Below are 21,020 nucleotides of genomic sequence, written 5' to 3' on the forward strand. Positions count from 1 at the left end.
TATGAGTTTTTCTCATAAATTTATGACTTTATTCTCGTAAATTTACGATTTTATTCTTGTTATATTCTGAGATTTTTCTCGTAAATGTACAACTTTATTCTCGTAATATCACGAGATTTTTCTAAAAAATTTACAACTTTATTCTTGCAAAATGACAACTTTATTCTTCCAATATTACAAGTTTTTTCTCGTAAATTTATGACTTTATTCTCGTAATATTATGTGTTTTTTCTCGTAAATTTACGACTTTTTTCTTGTTATATTATGAGTTTGTCTCATAAATTTACGGCTTTATTCTCGTAAATTGATGACTCTGACTGCTTTATTCTCGTAATATTACGAGACTTTTCTCAAAAAGTTACAACTTTATTCTTGTAAATTGACAACTTGACAACTTTATTCTTCCAATATTACAAGTTTTTTCTCGTAAATTTATGACTTTGTTCTCGTAATATTTTGTGTTTTTTTTCGTAAATTTATCACTTTTTTCTTGTAATATTATGAGTTTTTCTAAAAATTTACGGCTTTATTATCGTAAATCGATGACTTTGACGACTTTATTCTCGTAATATTACAAGTTTTTTTCTCGTACATTTATGACTTTATTCTCGTAACATTATGAGTTTTTTCTCATAAATTTAGGACTTTTTTCTTGTTATATTACAAGTTTTTTCTCATAAATTTACGACTTTATTCTTGTAATAGTCAGAGATTTTTCTTGTAAATTCACGACTTTATACTCGTAAAATTTACGAGATTTTTCTCATAAATCTACAACTTTCTTCTTTTAAATTGACAACTTTATTCTTACAATATTACAAGTTTTTTCTCGTAAATTTATGACTTTATTCTCGTAATATTATGAGTTTTTTCTCGTAAATTTACAACTTTTTTCTTCTTATATTATGAGTTTTTCTCATAAATTTACGGCTTTATTCTCGTAAATCAATGACTTTGACGACTTTATTCTCGTAATATTACAAGTTTTTTCTCATGATTTTACAACTTTATTCTTGTAAATTGACAACTTTATTCTTCAAATATTACAAGTTTTTTCTCGTAAATTTATGGCTGTTTTCTTGTTATATTATGAGTTTTTCTCATAAATTTACGACTTTATTCTTGTAAATCAATGACTTTGACAACTTTATTCTCACAACATTACAAGCTTTTCCTCATAAATGTATCACTTTATTCTCGTAATATTACAGGTTTTTTCTTGTAAATTTATGACTTTTTTCTCGTAATATTATGAGTTTTTTCTCATAAATTTACGACTTTATTCTCATAAATTGATGACTTTGACTGCTTTAGTCTCGTAATATTACGAGATTTTTCTCAAAAAGTTACAACATTATTCTTGCAATATTACAAGTTATTTCTCATAAATTTATGACTTTTTTCTTGTAATATTATGAGTGTTTTCTCATAAATTTATCACTTTTTTCTTGTTATATTATGAGTTTTTTCTCATAAATTTATCACTTTTTTCTTGTTATATTATGAGTTTTTTCTCATAAATTTATCACTTTTTTCTTGTTATATTATGAGTTTTTTCTCATAAATTTACAACTTTACTCTTGTAACATTACGATTTTTTTCTTATATATTTACAACTTTATTGTCCTAAATTTACGACTTTATTGTTGTAATAGTCCGAGATTTTTCTCATAAATTGACAACTTTCTTCTTGTAAATTGACAACTTTATTCTTACAAAATTACAAGTTTTTTCTCGTAATTTTATGACTTTATTCTCGTAATATTATACGTTTTTTCTCGTAAATTTACGACTTTGTTCTTGTTATATTATGAGTTTTTTCTCGTAAATTTACCACTTTTTTTCTTGTTATATTACGAGTTTTGCTCACAAATTTACGGCTTTATTCTCGTAAATTTATGACTTTGACAATATAATTCTCGTAATATTATGAGATTTTTCTCATAAATTTACAACTTTGTTCTTGTAAATTGACAACTTTATTCTTACAATATTACAATTTTTTCTCGTAAATTCATGACTTTATTCTCGTAATATTATGATTTTTTCTCGTAAATTTACGACTTTTTTCTTGTTATATTATGAGTTTTTCTCATAAATTTATGACTTTATTCTCGTAAATTTACAACTTTACTCTTGCAACATTACGAGTTTTTTTCTCATGTATTTACAACTTCATTGTCCTAAATTTACAACTTTATTCTTGTAATATTCTGAGATTTTTCAAGTAAATTCAAGATTCAAGATTCAAGAGTTTTATTGTCATATGCACAGTAAGACAGGTAGTTCTGCTATGCAATGAATTTCTTATTCTGTTCATTCTCCCAAAAAAGAAAGAAAACAAAAGAAAAAGAATAAGAACATCAGAAACATAAATGCCAATAAATTAAGCAACAAAAACAGAAGAGACATTAATACAAATCAATAAATAAATAAATGATAAAGTGCTATGAGTGTGTGCGTGTGTTGCGTGCGGCGTGTGCGAGTGCTTCGTTGAGAAGCCTGATGGCCTGTGGGTAAAAGCTGTTTGCCAGCCTTGTGGTCCTGGACTTCAAACTCCTGTAGCGTCTGCCTGACGGTAGGAGTGTGAATAATGAGTGTTGTGGATGTGTGCTGTCCTTGATGAGGTTGTGTGTTCTGCGTAGGACTCTAGTTTTATAAATGTCTTGCAGTGAGGGGAGGGCTGCCCCAACAATGTTCTGTGAGGTCTTGATCACCCGCTGGAGTGCCTTCCTATCACGTGTTGTACAGTTACCGTACCAAACAGTGATGGAGGCGGTAAGGACACTTTCCATAGTGCATCTGTAGAAGCAACTCAGGATTGTGGTGGACATGCCAAAATTCCTCAGTCTTCTCAGGAAGTACAGTCTCCTTTGGGACTTCTTCAGAATTTGTTGTATGATGTACGACTTTATTGTTGTAATATTACGAGATTTTTCTCATAAATTTACAACTTTATTCTTGGAAATTGAAACTTTATTCTTGCAATATTAAAAGTTTTTTCTCGTAAATTTATGACTTTATTCTCGTAATATTATGAGTTTTTTCTCATAAATTTGTGACTTTTTTCTTGTTCAATTATGAGTTTTTTCTCCTAAATGTACGACTTTTTTCTTTTTATATTATGAGTTTTTCTCATTTACGGCTTTATTCTTGTAAATTGATGAATTTGGCGACTTTGTTCTTGTAATATTATGAGTTTTTTCTGATAAATTTGTGACTTTTTTCTTGTTCAATTATGAGTTTTTCCTCATAAATTTACGACTTTTTTCTTGTTATATTATGGGTTTTCTCATAAATTTACGGCTTTATTCACGTAAATTTATGATTTTATCTTGTAATATTCTGACATTTTTCTCGTAAATTTACGATTTTATCTTGTAATATTCCGAGACTTTTTTCATAAATTCCGACTTAATCTCGTAATATTACGAGGTTTTTCTCATAAATTTAAAACTTTCTTCTTGTAAATTGACAACTTTATTCTTGCAATATTTCAATTTTTTTCTCGTAAATTTATGACTTTTTTCTTGTTATATTATGAGTTTTTTTCTCATAAATTTTTATGACTTTTTTCTTGTTATATTATTCATTTTCTCATAAATTTACGGATTTATTCTCGTAAATTTATGATTTTATTCTTGTAATATTACGAGATTTTTCTCATAAATGTATGACTTTATTCTCATAATATTATGAGATTTTTCTCATGAATTTACAACTTTATTCTTGTAAATTGACAACTTTATTCTTCAAATATTACAAGTTTTTTCTCGTAAATTTATAACTTTATTCCCGTAATATTATGATTTTTTTCTCGTAAATGTACAACTTTTTTCTTGTTATATTATTCGTTTTCTCATAAATTTACAGATTTATTCTCGTAAATTTACGATTTTATTCTTGTAATATTCCGAGATTTTTCTCATGAATGTACGACTTTATTCTCGTAATATTACGAGATTTTTCTCATGAATGTACGACTTTATTCTCGTAATATTACGAGATTTTTCTCATGAATTTACAACTTTATTCTTGTAAATTGACAACTTTATTCTTCAAATATTACAAGTTTTTTCTCGTAAATGTATAACTTTATTCCCGTAATATTATGATTTTTTTCTCGTAAATGTACAACTTCTTGTACAACTTTCTTGTTATAGTTTTTGTCACAAATTTAAATTGATGACTTTGACGACTTTATTCTCGTAATATTATGAGATTTTTCTCATAAATTGACAGTTTATAAATTGAAGTTTTTTGTTATATATTTCCAACTTTATTGTCCTAAATTTACGACTTTGTTCTTGTAATATTCCGAGAATAAAGTAATAAATTTACGAGCAAAAACTCATAATATTACGAGAATAAAGTGATACATTTATGAGGAAAAGCTTGTAATGTTGCGAGAATAAAGTTGTCAGTTTACAAGAAGAAAGTTGTAAATTTATGAGAAAAAAATTGTAATATTACAAGAATAAAGTCGTCAAAGTCATCAATTTACGAGAATAAAGTCGTAAATTTATGAGAAAAACTCATAATATAACAAGAAAAAAGCCATGAATTTGTGAGAAAAAACTTTTAATATTTGAAGAATAAAGTTGTCAATTTACAAGAATAAAGTTGTAACTTTATGAGAAAAATCTCGTAATATTACGAGAATAAAATCGTCAAAGTCATCAATTTACGAGAATAAAGCCGTAAATTTATGAGCAAAACTCATAATATAAAAATAAAAAAGTCGTAAATTTACAAGAAAAAACTCATAATATAACAAGAAAAAAGTCGGAAATTTACGAGAAAAAACTCATAATATTACGAGAATCAAGTCATAAATTTCCGAGAAAAATTGTAATATTACGAGAATAAAGTCGTCAAAGTCATCGATTTACGAGAATAAAGACGTAAATTCATGAGAAAAACTCATAATATAACAAGAAAAAAGTCATAAATTTACAAGAAAAAATTTGTAATATTTGAAGAATAAAGTCGTTAAAGTCATCAATTTACGAGAATAAAGCTGTAAATTTATGAGAAAAACTCATAATATAACAAGAAAAAAGTCCTAAATTTATGACAAAAAAGTCATAATATTACGAGAATAAAGTCGTTAATTTACGAGAAAAAACTCATAATATTACAAGAATAAAGTCATGAATTTACAAGAAAAAACTTGTAATATTGCAAGAATAAAGTTGTCAATTTACAAGAATAAAGTTGTAAATTTATGAGAAAAAACCTCATAATATTATGAGAATAAAGTTGTAATTTACGAGAAAAAGCTCTGAATATTACAATAATAATGTCGTAAATTTACGAGAATAAAGCCGTAAATTTATGAGAAAAATCTCGTAATATTACGAGACTAAAGTCATAAATTTACGAGACAAAACTTGTAATATTGCAAGAATAAAGCTGTCAATTTCCAAGAATAAAGTTGTAAATTCATGAGAAAAATCTCGTAATATTACGAGAATAAAGTCATAAATTTACAACAAAAAACTTGTAATATTGCGAGAATAATGTCGTAAATTTACGAGAATAAAGCCGTAAATTTAACTCATGATATAACAAGAAAAAAGTTGTAAATTACAATAAATTATGATATTATGATATTATTGTAAATTACAAAAAAAACCTCATAATATTATGAGAATAAAGTGATAAATTTATCAGAAAAAGCTTGTAATGTTGCGAGAATAAAGTTGTCAGTTTACAAGAAGAAAGTTGTAAATTTATGAGAAAAATCTCATATTACGAGAATAAAGTCGTAAATTTACGAGAAAAAACTCATAATGTTATGAGAATAAAGTGATAAATTTATGAGAAAAAGCTTGTAATGTTGCGAGAATAAAGTTGTAGTTTACAAAAATAAAGTTGTAAATTTATGAGAAAAAGCTCATCTTTTTTCTTATAAATTTACAACATTATTGTCCTAAATTTACGATTTTATTCTTGTAATATTCCGAGATTTTCCTCATAAATGTAAATGTAAATAAATAAAAGTTATTTTCTAATAAATTTACACCTTTATTCTTGTAAATTTACAACTTTACTCTCACAACATTACAAGTTTTTTCTTGTAAATTTATGACTTTATTCTCGTAATATTATGACTTTTTTTCTCATAAATTTAGGAATTTTTTCTCGTAAATTTTCAACTTTATTGTCCTAAATTTACGACTTTATTCTTGTAATATTCCAAGATTTTTCTCTGAAATGTATGACTTTTTCCTTGTAGTATTATGAGTTTTTCTCATGAATTTACGACTTTATTCTCTTAAATTCATTACTTTATTGTCAAAATGTCAGATTTTTTTTTTCTCAATGTGGCCCTAATATTCCGTTGTACAAAATAACCCACAATGGAACCAAAGAAAGTTTAAAGTGCCAGCAATTTGTTGAAGAAAGTGAGAAAGACCACTGAATTTCAAGAAATAACTCAAAAGGTGTCACAAACGTTGTGCCCGAGTGGATCTTTCTTCCACATTGTTTTTGTAACAATTATGTCTTCAATCAATGGAAGCTTGTTTCCACCACTGAAAAAAAAAAGATCCCAATGGTAAGTCCTGATATTGAGATAAAAAGTCGAAATTATGAGATAAAAAGACAAAATTATGAGATAAGAAAGTCATAATTGTGAGATAAAAAGTTATAATTATGAGATACAAGTACTAAATCGAAATTATGAGATACAAATTATGCGTGTCATGTGACAAAGGCTCCAGTGAAGAAGGCGGCACATGTTTGTATCTCATAATTTTTACTTTTTATCTCCTAATTATGATTTTGTTTGTTTGCCTTTTTATGTCATAATTATGACATTTTTTTAATCTCATAAGTATGACTTTTTATGTGATATTTTCGACTTTTTATCTCATAATTATGATATGATATTTTTATCTTTTATCTTTCATGCTTCAATATCAATCAAGGTAAAAGTGACAGTAAATGCTCATTTATCCCTTCCATTCGTCATTTATATGGATTTGAAATTGTTGTGCATCACTGCATATGCATGTAGAGCTATAACTGTAAGAAACTTTCTCTGACGGATTGATTGGGCTGACATTATTTCTTATGGGAACAAATTTATTCTGTTAAAGTACATTTCAGTTTGACTCTGACCTTCAGGAACGGATTAACGACACTAACCAAAGTTCCACCCAATATGACTGGCAACATTTAAATTCTACTTTATTTCCAAAGTACATCGCCACTCAGACGATGTGGTCGTTGTCTTTCTGCTATTTTGTTCATGTCTGAACTGAACAGTTCTAAAAATACGAAGAGCAAAGAAGCTACTATTCTTTGACCCTTTGATGGAACTACTCAAAATCAGATGTCGAGCTACGGGTAGCTCATAAACTACCTGTTGGAGATAGACAATAAAATAAAAACAATTGACTGGGTAAGAAATAAATTGGATAATTGGATGAGTTGTTTTAGTTCTCCATGTTTCTCTGTTTATTGGCTTATTTGCAATATTGTATTCACACAGTATAAATATCCCATCTGGTCACACAGTGTGATCGGTCATTCGTGTGTTCAGCCACATTTACACGACCATTATAGATGCAGCACATCCTATAACCGAGTCTCCAGTCTGCTGTCATCTAGAAAAGATTTCCCACAGACGGTGATGGCTTTAAACTCATCAGCAATCTCCAGCAGCGTCTTCCCTTTTGTCTCAGGCAGGAAAAAGAACATGTAAAGACAACCCAGCATGCACATGCAGGCAAAGATGACAAAGCAGTACGAGTCGAGCGCATCCTGGGATGGGATAAAGATAACAAGAGGGTCATGTTGATTAAAGTGGCATTGCACAGTTGTAATGGGTGTACTTACAATAAGAAATGGAAAGACAAGGCCCAGCATGGCTAGTACGGACCAACGTTGGATCCCTACGAGAACAAAAGCAGCCACTCGATTGGACTGGATGAAGATCTCGCTGTTCAGAGTGCCCGACGCGCCCCCTTTGCATAAAGCACAAGTCATTTGAAATGCTAATGTAACATGTTTGACATTTCTTTCTTGCTAGGAACATACCAGGCCCTCCACAGAAGCAGATGATGAAGAGGACGATCAAACCAGCAGTAACGTATGGAGACCAAGAGCTACAATCCTGCAGAATCAATTGACAATCAATCTGCATGCTCTGCTTGGATCAATTGATTGGACTGAACATATTTAGCTATGGACATTTTTACCTTCAGGTTGAGCATGACAGTAACGAACACCCAGCATGCAGACATGACGCCATAACCCCCCCAGAACAGTGGCCTCCTCCCTGCATGCTCGATCAGCAAACCCTGTGAGAGTGTCAGAAAGGTTCATGAGATGTAAAGAGAGATGATCTCTAGAGAGAGCCTGTCTTTTTTTTTTATATATTTGAATTTCTAATTCTTTCACACCTCTTTCAGACCAGCAGTCCTTCCTATCCAAAATTTGGACATTGTCTTCAACAAAAGGTCCCTTCTTTTTGGGATGCAAATGAACCACTATCTGCTGTCCTATGTTGTGCCATGCGTTTGTATAGGGGTTGCTTGGTCTCTCCAATGTAGGGGTCATTGCACTTCTCACTACACTGAAGTGCATAAAGAACATTGCTTGACCTTTGGGGTGAAGGCACCGGAGTTTCTCTGACAAAGCAGCCTCATGAAGAACCACCAAATTCTGTCTCATGTTTCTATCCTCAGACTTGGGTGTAGTGGCCCTTCTTCTCGTGGGTGGCGGATTCGACAACGGCCCAGTTGACGGCCCAAAACTCGTAATATTACAAGAGTAAAGTTGTAAATTTCAGAGAAAAAACTTGTAATATTACGAGAATAAAGTCATCAAAGTCATCAATTTATGAGAATAAAGTCATAAGTTTATGAGAAAAACTCATAATATAACAAGAAAAAAGTCATACATTTACGAGAAAAACTCGGAATATTACGAGAATAAAGTGATAAATTTAGGAGAAAAAACTTGTAATATTGTGAAAATAAAGTTGTACATTTACAAGAATAAAGTTGTACCTTTACGAGAAAAATCTCGGGATATTACAAGAGTAAAGTCATAAATTTACGAGAAAAAACTTGTAATATTACATGAATAAAGTCGTCAAAGTCATAAAACTTATAACAAGAAAAAAGTCGTAAATTTACAAAAAAAAAGTCAGAATATTACGAGAATAAAGTCATAAATTCACAAGTAAAAACTTGTAATATTGTGAGAATAAATGTGTCAATTTACAAGAATAAAGTTGTACATTTATGAGAAAAATCTCGGAATATTACAAGAATAAAGTCGTAAATTTAGGACAATAAAGTTGTATATTTCTAAGAAAAAAATTGTAATATTACAAGAATAAAGTCATCAAAGTCATCAATTTATGAGAATAAAGTCATAAATTTATGAGAATATAACAAGAAAAAAGTCGTACATTTACGAGAAAAAAACTCCTAATATTAATTAAGAATAAAGTCGTAAATTTAGCACAATAAAGTTGTACATTTATAAGAAAAAACTTGTAATATTACCAGAGTAAAGTTGTAAATTTACAAGAAAAAACTTGTCATATTACGTGAATATAGTCGTCAAAGTCATCAATTTACGAGAATAAAATCGTACATTTACGAGAAAAAAAGTCAGAATATTAAATTCACGAGAAAAAACTTGTAATATTGTGAGAATAAAGTTGTCAATTTATAAAAATAAAGTTGTAAATTTACGAGAAAAATCTCGGAATATTGCAAGAATAAAGTCGTAAATTTAGGACAATAAAGTTGTACATTTCTAAGAAAAAACTCGTAATATTACAAGTGTAAAGTTGTAAATTTACGAGAAAAAACTTGTAATATTACGTGAATATAGTCGTCAAAGTCATCAATTTATGAGAATAAAATCGTAAATTTATGAGAAACAAGTCAGAATATTATGATAATAAAGTCATAAATTCACGAGAAAAATCTTGGAATATTGCAAGAATAAAGTCGTAAATTTAGGACAATAAAGTTGTACATTTATAAGAAAAAACTCATAATATTACAAGAATAAAGTCGTAAATTTAGGACAATAAAGTTGTACATTTATAAGAAAAAAGTCGTAATATTACAAGAGTAAAGTCGTAAATTTAGGACAATAAAGTTGTACATTTATAAGAAAAAAGTCGTAATATTACAAGAGTAGAGTCGTAAATTTCTGAGAAAAGAAATTATATTATGAGAAAAACTCATAATATAACAAGAAAAAAGCCATGAATTTGTGAGAAAAAACTTTTAATATTTGAAGAATAAAGTTGTCAATTTACAAGAATAAAGTTGTAACTTTATGAGAAAAATCTCGTAATATTACGAGAATAAAATCGTCAAAGTCATCAATTTACGAGAATAAAGCCGTAAATTTATGAGCAAAACTCATAATATAAAAATAAAAAAGTCGTAAATTTACAAGAAAAAACTCATAATATAACAAGAAAAAAGTCGGAAATTTACGAGAAAAAACTCATAATATTACGAGAATCAAGTCATAAATTTCCGAGAAAAATTGTAATATTACGAGAATAAAGTCGTCAAAGTCATCGATTTACGAGAATAAAGACGTAAATTCATGAGAAAAACTCATAATATAACAAGAAAAAAGTCATAAATTTACAAGAAAAAATTTGTAATATTTGAAGAATAAAGTCGTTAAAGTCATCAATTTACGAGAATAAAGCTGTAAATTTATGAGAAAAACTCATAATATAACAAGAAAAAAGTCCTAAATTTATGACAAAAAAGTCATAATATTACGAGAATAAAGTCGTTAATTTACGAGAAAAAACTCATAATATTACAAGAATAAAGTCATGAATTTACAAGAAAAAACTTGTAATATTGCAAGAATAAAGTTGTCAATTTACAAGAATAAAGTTGTAAATTTATGAGAAAAAACCTCATAATATTATGAGAATAAAGTTGTAATTTACGAGAAAAAGCTCTGAATATTACAATAATAATGTCGTAAATTTACGAGAATAAAGCCGTAAATTTATGAGAAAAATCTCGTAATATTACGAGACTAAAGTCATAAATTTACGAGACAAAACTTGTAATATTGCAAGAATAAAGCTGTCAATTTCCAAGAATAAAGTTGTAAATTCATGAGAAAAATCTCGTAATATTACGAGAATAAAGTCATAAATTTACAACAAAAAACTTGTAATATTGCGAGAATAATGTCGTAAATTTACGAGAATAAAGCCGTAAATTTAACTCATGATATAACAAGAAAAAAGTTGTAAATTACAATAAATTATGATATTATGATATTATTGTAAATTACAAAAAAAACCTCATAATATTATGAGAATAAAGTGATAAATTTATCAGAAAAAGCTTGTAATGTTGCGAGAATAAAGTTGTCAGTTTACAAGAAGAAAGTTGTAAATTTATGAGAAAAATCTCATATTACGAGAATAAAGTCGTAAATTTACGAGAAAAAACTCATAATGTTATGAGAATAAAGTGATAAATTTATGAGAAAAAGCTTGTAATGTTGCGAGAATAAAGTTGTAGTTTACAAAAATAAAGTTGTAAATTTATGAGAAAAAGCTCATCTTTTTTCTTATAAATTTACAACATTATTGTCCTAAATTTACGATTTTATTCTTGTAATATTCCGAGATTTTCCTCATAAATGTAAATGTAAATAAATAAAAGTTATTTTCTAATAAATTTACACCTTTATTCTTGTAAATTTACAACTTTACTCTCACAACATTACAAGTTTTTTCTTGTAAATTTATGACTTTATTCTCGTAATATTATGACTTTTTTTCTCATAAATTTAGGAATTTTTTCTCGTAAATTTTCAACTTTATTGTCCTAAATTTACGACTTTATTCTTGTAATATTCCAAGATTTTTCTCTGAAATGTATGACTTTTTCCTTGTAGTATTATGAGTTTTTCTCATGAATTTACGACTTTATTCTCTTAAATTCATTACTTTATTGTCAAAATGTCAGATTTTTTTTTTCTCAATGTGGCCCTAATATTCCGTTGTACAAAATAACCCACAATGGAACCAAAGAAAGTTTAAAGTGCCAGCAATTTGTTGAAGAAAGTGAGAAAGACCACTGAATTTCAAGAAATAACTCAAAAGGTGTCACAAACGTTGTGCCCGAGTGGATCTTTCTTCCACATTGTTTTTGTAACAATTATGTCTTCAATCAATGGAAGCTTGTTTCCACCACTGAAAAAAAAAAGATCCCAATGGTAAGTCCTGATATTGAGATAAAAAGTCGAAATTATGAGATAAAAAGACAAAATTATGAGATAAGAAAGTCATAATTGTGAGATAAAAAGTTATAATTATGAGATACAAGTACTAAATCGAAATTATGAGATACAAATTATGCGTGTCATGTGACAAAGGCTCCAGTGAAGAAGGCGGCACATGTTTGTATCTCATAATTTTTACTTTTTATCTCCTAATTATGATTTTGTTTGTTTGCCTTTTTATGTCATAATTATGACATTTTTTTAATCTCATAAGTATGACTTTTTATGTGATATTTTCGACTTTTTATCTCATAATTATGATATGATATTTTTATCTTTTATCTTTCATGCTTCAATATCAATCAAGGTAAAAGTGACAGTAAATGCTCATTTATCCCTTCCATTCGTCATTTATATGGATTTGAAATTGTTGTGCATCACTGCATATGCATGTAGAGCTATAACTGTAAGAAACTTTCTCTGACGGATTGATTGGGCTGACATTATTTCTTATGGGAACAAATTTATTCTGTTAAAGTACATTTCAGTTTGACTCTGACCTTCAGGAACGGATTAACGACACTAACCAAAGTTCCACCCAATATGACTGGCAACATTTAAATTCTACTTTATTTCCAAAGTACATCGCCACTCAGACGATGTGGTCGTTGTCTTTCTGCTATTTTGTTCATGTCTGAACTGAACAGTTCTAAAAATACGAAGAGCAAAGAAGCTACTATTCTTTGACCCTTTGATGGAACTACTCAAAATCAGATGTCGAGCTACGGGTAGCTCATAAACTACCTGTTGGAGATAGACAATAAAATAAAAACAATTGACTGGGTAAGAAATAAATTGGATAATTGGATGAGTTGTTTTAGTTCTCCATGTTTCTCTGTTTATTGGCTTATTTGCAATATTGTATTCACACAGTATAAATATCCCATCTGGTCACACAGTGTGATCGGTCATTCGTGTGTTCAGCCACATTTACACGACCATTATAGATGCAGCACATCCTATAACCGAGTCTCCAGTCTGCTGTCATCTAGAAAAGATTTCCCACAGACGGTGATGGCTTTAAACTCATCAGCAATCTCCAGCAGCGTCTTCCCTTTTGTCTCAGGCAGGAAAAAGAACATGTAAAGACAACCCAGCATGCACATGCAGGCAAAGATGACAAAGCAGTACGAGTCGAGCGCATCCTGGGATGGGATAAAGATAACAAGAGGGTCATGTTGATTAAAGTGGCATTGCACAGTTGTAATGGGTGTACTTACAATAAGAAATGGAAAGACAAGGCCCAGCATGGCTAGTACGGACCAACGTTGGATCCCTACGAGAACAAAAGCAGCCACTCGATTGGACTGGATGAAGATCTCGCTGTTCAGAGTGCCCGACGCGCCCCCTTTGCATAAAGCACAAGTCATTTGAAATGCTAATGTAACATGTTTGACATTTCTTTCTTGCTAGGAACATACCAGGCCCTCCACAGAAGCAGATGATGAAGAGGACGATCAAACCAGCAGTAACGTATGGAGACCAAGAGCTACAATCCTGCAGAATCAATTGACAATCAATCTGCATGCTCTGCTTGGATCAATTGATTGGACTGAACATATTTAGCTATGGACATTTTTACCTTCAGGTTGAGCATGACAGTAACGAACACCCAGCATGCAGACATGACGCCATAACCCCCCCAGAACAGTGGCCTCCTCCCTGCATGCTCGATCAGCAAACCCTGTGAGAGTGTCAGAAAGGTTCATGAGATGTAAAGAGAGATGATCTCTAGAGAGAGCCTGTCTTTTTTTTTTATATATTTGAATTTCTAATTCTTTCACACCTCTTTCAGACCAGCAGTCCTTCCTATCCAAAATTTGGACATTGTCTTCAACAAAAGGTCCCTTCTTTTTGGGATGCAAATGAACCACTATCTGCTGTCCTATGTTGTGCCATGCGTTTGTATAGGGGTTGCTTGGTCTCTCCAATGTAGGGGTCATTGCACTTCTCACTACACTGAAGTGCATAAAGAACATTGCTTGACCTTTGGGGTGAAGGCACCGGAGTTTCTCTGACAAAGCAGCCTCATGAAGAACCACCAAATTCTGTCTCATGTTTCTATCCTCAGACTTGGGTGTAGTGGCCCTTCTTCTCGTGGGTGGCGGATTCGACAACGGCCCAGTTGACGGCCCAAAACTCGTAATATTACAAGAGTAAAGTTGTAAATTTCAGAGAAAAAACTTGTAATATTACGAGAATAAAGTCATCAAAGTCATCAATTTATGAGAATAAAGTCATAAGTTTATGAGAAAAACTCATAATATAACAAGAAAAAAGTCATACATTTACGAGAAAAACTCGGAATATTACGAGAATAAAGTGATAAATTTAGGAGAAAAAACTTGTAATATTGTGAAAATAAAGTTGTACATTTACAAGAATAAAGTTGTACCTTTACGAGAAAAATCTCGGGATATTACAAGAGTAAAGTCATAAATTTACGAGAAAAAACTTGTAATATTACATGAATAAAGTCGTCAAAGTCATAAAACTTATAACAAGAAAAAAGTCGTAAATTTACAAAAAAAAAGTCAGAATATTACGAGAATAAAGTCATAAATTCACAAGTAAAAACTTGTAATATTGTGAGAATAAATGTGTCAATTTACAAGAATAAAGTTGTACATTTATGAGAAAAATCTCGGAATATTACAAGAATAAAGTCGTAAATTTAGGACAATAAAGTTGTATATTTCTAAGAAAAAAATTGTAATATTACAAGAATAAAGTCATCAAAGTCATCAATTTATGAGAATAAAGTCATAAATTTATGAGAATATAACAAGAAAAAAGTCGTACATTTACGAGAAAAAAACTCCTAATATTAATTAAGAATAAAGTCGTAAATTTAGCACAATAAAGTTGTACATTTATAAGAAAAAACTTGTAATATTACCAGAGTAAAGTTGTAAATTTACAAGAAAAAACTTGTCATATTACGTGAATATAGTCGTCAAAGTCATCAATTTACGAGAATAAAATCGTACATTTACGAGAAAAAAAGTCAGAATATTAAATTCACGAGAAAAAACTTGTAATATTGTGAGAATAAAGTTGTCAATTTATAAAAATAAAGTTGTAAATTTACGAGAAAAATCTCGGAATATTGCAAGAATAAAGTCGTAAATTTAGGACAATAAAGTTGTACATTTCTAAGAAAAAACTCGTAATATTACAAGTGTAAAGTTGTAAATTTACGAGAAAAAACTTGTAATATTACGTGAATATAGTCGTCAAAGTCATCAATTTATGAGAATAAAATCGTAAATTTATGAGAAACAAGTCAGAATATTATGATAATAAAGTCATAAATTCACGAGAAAAATCTTGGAATATTGCAAGAATAAAGTCGTAAATTTAGGACAATAAAGTTGTACATTTATAAGAAAAAACTCATAATATTACAAGAATAAAGTCGTAAATTTAGGACAATAAAGTTGTACATTTATAAGAAAAAAGTCGTAATATTACAAGAGTAAAGTCGTAAATTTAGGACAATAAAGTTGTACATTTATAAGAAAAAAGTCGTAATATTACAAGAGTAGAGTCGTAAATTTCTGAGAAAAAACGTAAACACTGTTGATGATTCTCAGAGTGATCACTGAATGATCATTGGGTGATCAATTCATTGTCACCTTCTGAGGTTGTGTGTTGTCTCTTCTCTACCTGTCTGTCCCTTCTTAAACCGTGTACTGTCCTGCTCAGTGTCATTGGAGGTAAAAGAAAACGTTGCTATTGAACTTAACGCATCACAGCTAACTATGGGTATCCTACTTTTACCTATTACTCTTACGGCTTTATTCTCATAAATTGATGACTTTGACGGCTTTATTCTCGTAATATTACAAGATTTTTCTCAGAAATTTACAACTTTACTCCTGTAATATTACGAGTTTTTTCTTAGAAATTTACAACTTTATTGTCCTACATTTACGACTTCATTCTTGTAATATTCCGAGATTTTTCTCGTAAATGTACAACTTTGTTCTTGTAAATTGACAACTTTATTCTCTCGTAAATGTATGACTTTATTCTCCTAATATGCCAATGCTCCTCCTGAAATGTATTTCATTACTAAAAGCCAGTACACATTTACACTGAAAGGTTCTCCAAAAGGAAAACCTTGCATCTAAAATTACAATGCATCATTATCTTAATTTAGTCGGCAACACTGTATGTGATATTTTACTGAACCCTACAGTAAATTTCAATCAATTTTACTGAATTTTACTGAATTATTGATCGATGGATCAATAATTAGATATTACTGTAGTATACTATATTGATGTCATTCAGTAATATTAAATAGACAATGTTTTTAAAGTGTAACTTAATGCTATTCTCCATTCTGGTTCCACCACTCAGCTGTACAGTGGACACATTTACTTTCTGGCGGTCCTACATTCTGATCCAACATGCCTGTTTAACACACGCGCTGGTTAAAGATTCACATCTGGGTCATGTTAGAAAGGAAAAAGAAGCACGTACCGTGAAAGAAGAGAAGAAGAGGGCAAGTACTCACACAGGAGATAGATGTGATGATTTCTGTTACTCCAAGCCCAAGAGTGATGTAGCGGATTTGATCCTTTGGGATTCCTGCTCTCCAAAAGATGTCAAAAGCAAAAGTGCTGATCTAAGCATGAAGGAGAGAGGTTTTCGTTGCTTTTGGATTTGAGTGGAATGGGTCCTATTTTCAATCGTTGACACATAGGACATTCTCACCATGGACATGCCTGATAGCTGGTTGCAGATGTAGATGATGGACATGGTGATGCGCTGCCATCGGACTGTTCGATCCTGCATGAGCAGCAGAGGACTTTTGGGGGGGGCCAACTCAATCGCTGCCTGCTCAGCTAACATCTCCTCCATCTCCTGTGTGTAATCACCTTGGCCCCACAGACTCTGTAGAGCTGCAATGTCGAGACTCACTTCATAGAACGACGTGTACAATCTGACGTGTACAGTATCAGGGGTGTCACATGATCTTACAAGATTTCTCGTTCAGAAAAAAAACTGTCTCGTGGGCACTGAGGCTGGTACGTTATTGAATGAATTAATTAATCACACAATAAATGAAAGTTAACTCGACAATTTTGTCTAGGTTTTAATGAAGTGTTTTTTTTCTCAACATAGACGGTCTATATAGCGCTGGGAGCACTTCTTGTTTCCCAGTGTGGAAAGTACATGCTCACATAGTAGTTGGTTAATATTCTGCATCATACGTTGGTAGTGTCTTGTCTGTTTTTATCCACCTATTGCGTTGCTGTGTGTACTTCTTTTGACACCATGAGTAGGATTGGTATGTGAATTGGTGACCTCCCATGATTCGTCAATTTACATTTGGGATTTCTGGGCCTCACATAGGTACACTACGCTTGAGTTCCATCTAGTGGTTCAAATGTGACATGATACAATGATCTTTGAATGATAATCTCAATGATAATACGTCTTAAAAAAAGGTCAAAATTATCGATTATCGTCGATAATTTATAGCACGATTAGCAAATTTTGTTACCCTGACAGGCCTACTAGGCGGATAAAGCTGCCACCAGTGACAGGTAAGCAAAGCATGTAAACAAAAATGCAAGAAAAGTCAAACGGCAACAGGTTTGATAAGGGACTGATCAAACACGCTGGCATCGATTGGCCTGTGGCAAGCTGATTGAGGTTTCACAGATTCGTTTTGATTCTCACAGCCCTACAGAAGTGTGACACTTGTCGGTTCAATAAACATGGCCAGGGTAAATGATAAAAAAATAATAATAATAATAAAACATTAAACATTAAATATGATCAGATGGAACATGCACCTTTTTTGCAGGCTTTGTCCTCTCCTTTCTCGATGAATAGATATCTGGGAGCCTCAGGAAGAAAAGGCAACACCATGACCTGGACCACCGAAAGACACGCAGGGAAACAGAGGATGATGTTCCACAGCTCCTCACGCCCAAGGAGCTCACTACGAGGAAGGGAAACAAATGTCGCAGTACAATTCATTACATATAACGTACATAATTAATTACATATAAATACTGTGCATTAGACTCCCTTAACCCCCTTATGAGCAGACAATCCCTATAAAGAATTATCAGTATAAAGAAAAAAGGTGCTTGAGCGCAGATATTTTAAGTGAAATTAATAAATGTCCTATTATAATGTTTTTATACACAACATAACAAACAATGGCTTAGGTTCAGCTCTAAAAGTACTTACTCAATCATGTTTTTTTTCATGGAATAAAAAAGTGTCTGTTTGAATAAAAATACCTGAGTCCAAGAAACTGTGCCAACAGCTTGCCAAGAGACCCAAAGGTCGCTGAGGTCATGGTGACAATGCCTCTTAACTTCCTCGGTGAAATCTCACCAAGGTACATGAGATGCATGCTCACTCCCAAACCTGCAAGCCACGAGGAAGGTCTTAATAAGGACATCACAAAAGATACCGCAGTGCATATCTGTGTGCAATGTGTTCTCATGAGAAGTGAATAGGAACTCATGCAAAATCTGACAACAATAGGGCAGTAGGTACAGGGAAAACAATGGTCTTCATTGAGAAGCCACACACAAAAAAACAAAAATCATTTTAAAAAGGAGAATGGACGAAAGACAACTGTAAAATGAGACAAAAGGATGAGGATGATGCAACTACATTATTGGCAAAATCCTGCTCATGGTGACAGACGTGTGTGTGAAAGAGACGTAAAGCTGCTCACAGGTCACTTCTCTTACCGGCTGAGTAGCCAGTCACCATTCTTGCCACGATGATCATCTCATAAGACTTGGCCCATTTACTTGTCAACATGATCCCAGCGCCAACAATGGCAATGATGCTGTTGCAGATCACTGCTTTTTTTCTGCCAAAGGAACAAACATGTCCTCAAGCAGATATACTTGAATAGTACCGCACTGGAGTACTCTCACCTTCCCAGCAGGCCTGAGAAGCACTTGACGCTGACAGCACCAAAGAGCCCACCCACGGCGTACATGGACACGATGAGGGACCAGATGATGGTGACGGTGCGTCCAGGTGGTGGTGCCGCATATCTCTCATACCAGCTACTGTTGATGAAGCGCTGTATGAACTGTAGGGAGAGTTGGTTGGCGATTCACACATTTATGTGTTTGGTAAGTGATGATGTGCACAGCCAGGTTTCTACAAAGCATAATTGTTCTATTTCTAATCCAGTTGTATCAAGGCAAAATCATAAAACCTCTCTTACTGCCAGAATACTTCTGAAACTACTGATCACACCTGAAGGCAGCAGGAAGACTTAACACACTTAACGAGTCTCACCGGTGAAGGAGAACTCAGTCCAGTGATGTGGTATCCGGACTGAAAGCTTCCGCCAATTCCCAAAATAAAGATGAGAAAGAGAGCATTTCCATGCGTCTTCAAGGACCATGGAAAGTGAAATGAAATGAAACCGTAGTAATAAATGTTATTTGGAACATGAAGTAGTCACATCATCATCGAACTCATCTATTAAGCTCAAGACCCAAAATTAGATTTCCTCCCTGGGAACCATGCTATATAATCTTATATATTATTGTGTGTAGTTGTGCCAATATTATATCATGCTGTATAATATATGTAGTATATATTTTCATATTGCCACAACATGGACACGTACAGTACATACAGTCAAGTGGTCCTCAGATTACAAATGAGTTCATTTCCTAGACTGTAAGTCCATTTTTAGCGTAAATTGGAACTTATACCTAAATTAGTCACATAAAGGACATATAAAACACAGTAATAAAGGTCACAAAAAGAGAACACTTCCTTACTTTTATCCGTGTGGCTTGTCTCCTCCCTGATCTCCTTGTAACAGCGCACAGAATCCATGACCCTTCTAGCATTCATTAGCATTCAAGAATCTTTATCCTTAATGCGACAGTCAAGCAGTTGAGACCAAAAGAGTATCTCCTCTCTGAGCTTTTTATAATGATCATTTTCACTTCCATGGTGGTGGCGTTCCTTTTCTTTGGCACACTGGAAGAGTTTAATGAGGTGCAAAAAAAAATTAAAATCCAAACCTACATGGCCCTGTGTGAAAAAGTAATTGCCCCACCCCCACCTACCACCCCCCCCTTAAAACAAAACTGAGATTAATTGTGATCTATGAGTCTGGAAAAGGTTATAAAGCCATTTCTAAAGCATTGGGACTCCAGCCAACCACGGTGAGAGCCATTATCCACAAATGGCGAAAACATGGAACTGTGGTGAACCTTCCCAGGAGTGGCCGGCCAACTAAAATTACTCCACGAGCGCAGCAATGACTCATCCAAGAGGTCACAACAGACCCCACAACAACATCCAAAGAACTGCAGGCCTCACTTGCCTCAGTTGAGGTCAGTGTTCATGACTCCACCATATGAAAGACACTGGTCAAAAATGGACTGCATGGCAGAGTTCCAAGATGAAAACAACTGTTGAACAAAAAGAACATTAAGGCTCGTCTCAATTTTGTCAGAAAACATCTTGATGATCCCGCAAGACCTTTGGGAAAATACTCTATGGTCTGATGAGACAGAAGTCGAACTTTCTGGAAGGTGTGTGCCCCATTACATCTGGCGTAACGTAATGCCGCAGAAAAAAGAAAAAGCATAAGACCATTATACCAACAGTAAAATATGGTGGTGGTAGTGTGATGGTCTGGGACTGTTTTGCTGCTTCAGGACCTGGAAGACTTGCTGTGACAAATG

General features: G+C 32.0%; 2 protein-coding genes across 2 annotated transcripts; both read right to left on the reverse strand.

The window, feature by feature from the left end:
* Window positions 1–7,524: 7,524 nt before the first annotated feature.
* On the reverse strand, window positions 7,525–8,273 carry LOC129187020 (solute carrier family 2, facilitated glucose transporter member 9-like). The gene is made up of 4 exons (XM_054785873.1): window positions 8,211–8,273; window positions 8,050–8,125; window positions 7,849–7,976; window positions 7,525–7,773 (listed from the first exon to the last, which is right to left on the reverse strand). Exons 1-4 carry the CDS (start codon window positions 8,253–8,255, stop codon window positions 7,588–7,590), a joined length of 435 nt encoding a protein of 144 aa, XP_054641848.1. The 5' UTR covers window positions 8,256–8,273; the 3' UTR covers window positions 7,525–7,587.
* A 4,935-nt stretch (window positions 8,274–13,208) lies between these two features.
* On the reverse strand, window positions 13,209–20,210 carry LOC129186609 (solute carrier family 2, facilitated glucose transporter member 9-like). Its single transcript, XM_054785027.1, has 12 exons — window positions 20,103–20,210; window positions 19,609–19,704; window positions 19,236–19,396; window positions 19,044–19,168; window positions 18,582–18,711; window positions 18,126–18,274; window positions 17,038–17,225; window positions 16,838–16,948; window positions 13,895–13,996; window positions 13,734–13,809; window positions 13,533–13,660; window positions 13,209–13,457 (listed from the first exon to the last, which is right to left on the reverse strand). The coding sequence occupies exons 1-12, from the start codon at window positions 20,172–20,174 to the stop codon at window positions 13,272–13,274; spliced, it is 1,524 nt and encodes a 507-aa protein (XP_054641002.1). The 5' UTR covers window positions 20,175–20,210; the 3' UTR covers window positions 13,209–13,271.
* Between the last annotated feature and the right edge of the window lie 810 nt (window positions 20,211–21,020).

This window comes from Dunckerocampus dactyliophorus, chromosome 8, assembly GCF_027744805.1.
Source record: "Dunckerocampus dactyliophorus isolate RoL2022-P2 chromosome 8, RoL_Ddac_1.1, whole genome shotgun sequence".
Lineage (NCBI taxonomy): Eukaryota > Metazoa > Chordata > Actinopteri > Syngnathiformes > Syngnathidae > Dunckerocampus > Dunckerocampus dactyliophorus.

What these genes read in the sequence shown, in the direction of transcription:
- LOC129187020 (XM_054785873.1), bottom strand. Translation starts at nt 8,255, where the DNA reads ATGTCTGCATGCTGGGTGTTCGTTACTGTCATGCTCAACCTGAAG. An exon ending in CTGTCATGCTCAACCTGAAG is followed by an intron (nt 8,126 to 8,210) that starts GTAAAAATGTCC and finishes TTGATTCTGCAG; the next exon opens with GATTGTAGCTCTTGGTCTCC. An exon ending in CTGCTTCTGTGGAGGGCCTG is followed by an intron (nt 7,977 to 8,049) that starts GTATGTTCCTAG and finishes CTTTATGCAAAG; the next exon opens with GGGGCGCGTCGGGCACTCTG.
- LOC129186609 (XM_054785027.1), bottom strand. Translation starts at nt 20,174, where the DNA reads ATGCTAGAAGGGTCATGGATTCTGTGCGCTGTTACAAGGAGATCAGGG. An exon ending in GACAAGCCACACGGATAAAA is followed by an intron (nt 19,705 to 20,102) that starts GTAAGGAAGTGT and finishes TGGTCCTTGAAG; the next exon opens with ACGCATGGAAATGCTCTCTT. An exon ending in CTGCTTCTGTGGAGGGCCTG is followed by an intron (nt 13,661 to 13,733) that starts GTATGTTCCTAG and finishes CTTTATGCAAAG; the next exon opens with GGGGCGCGTCGGGCACTCTG.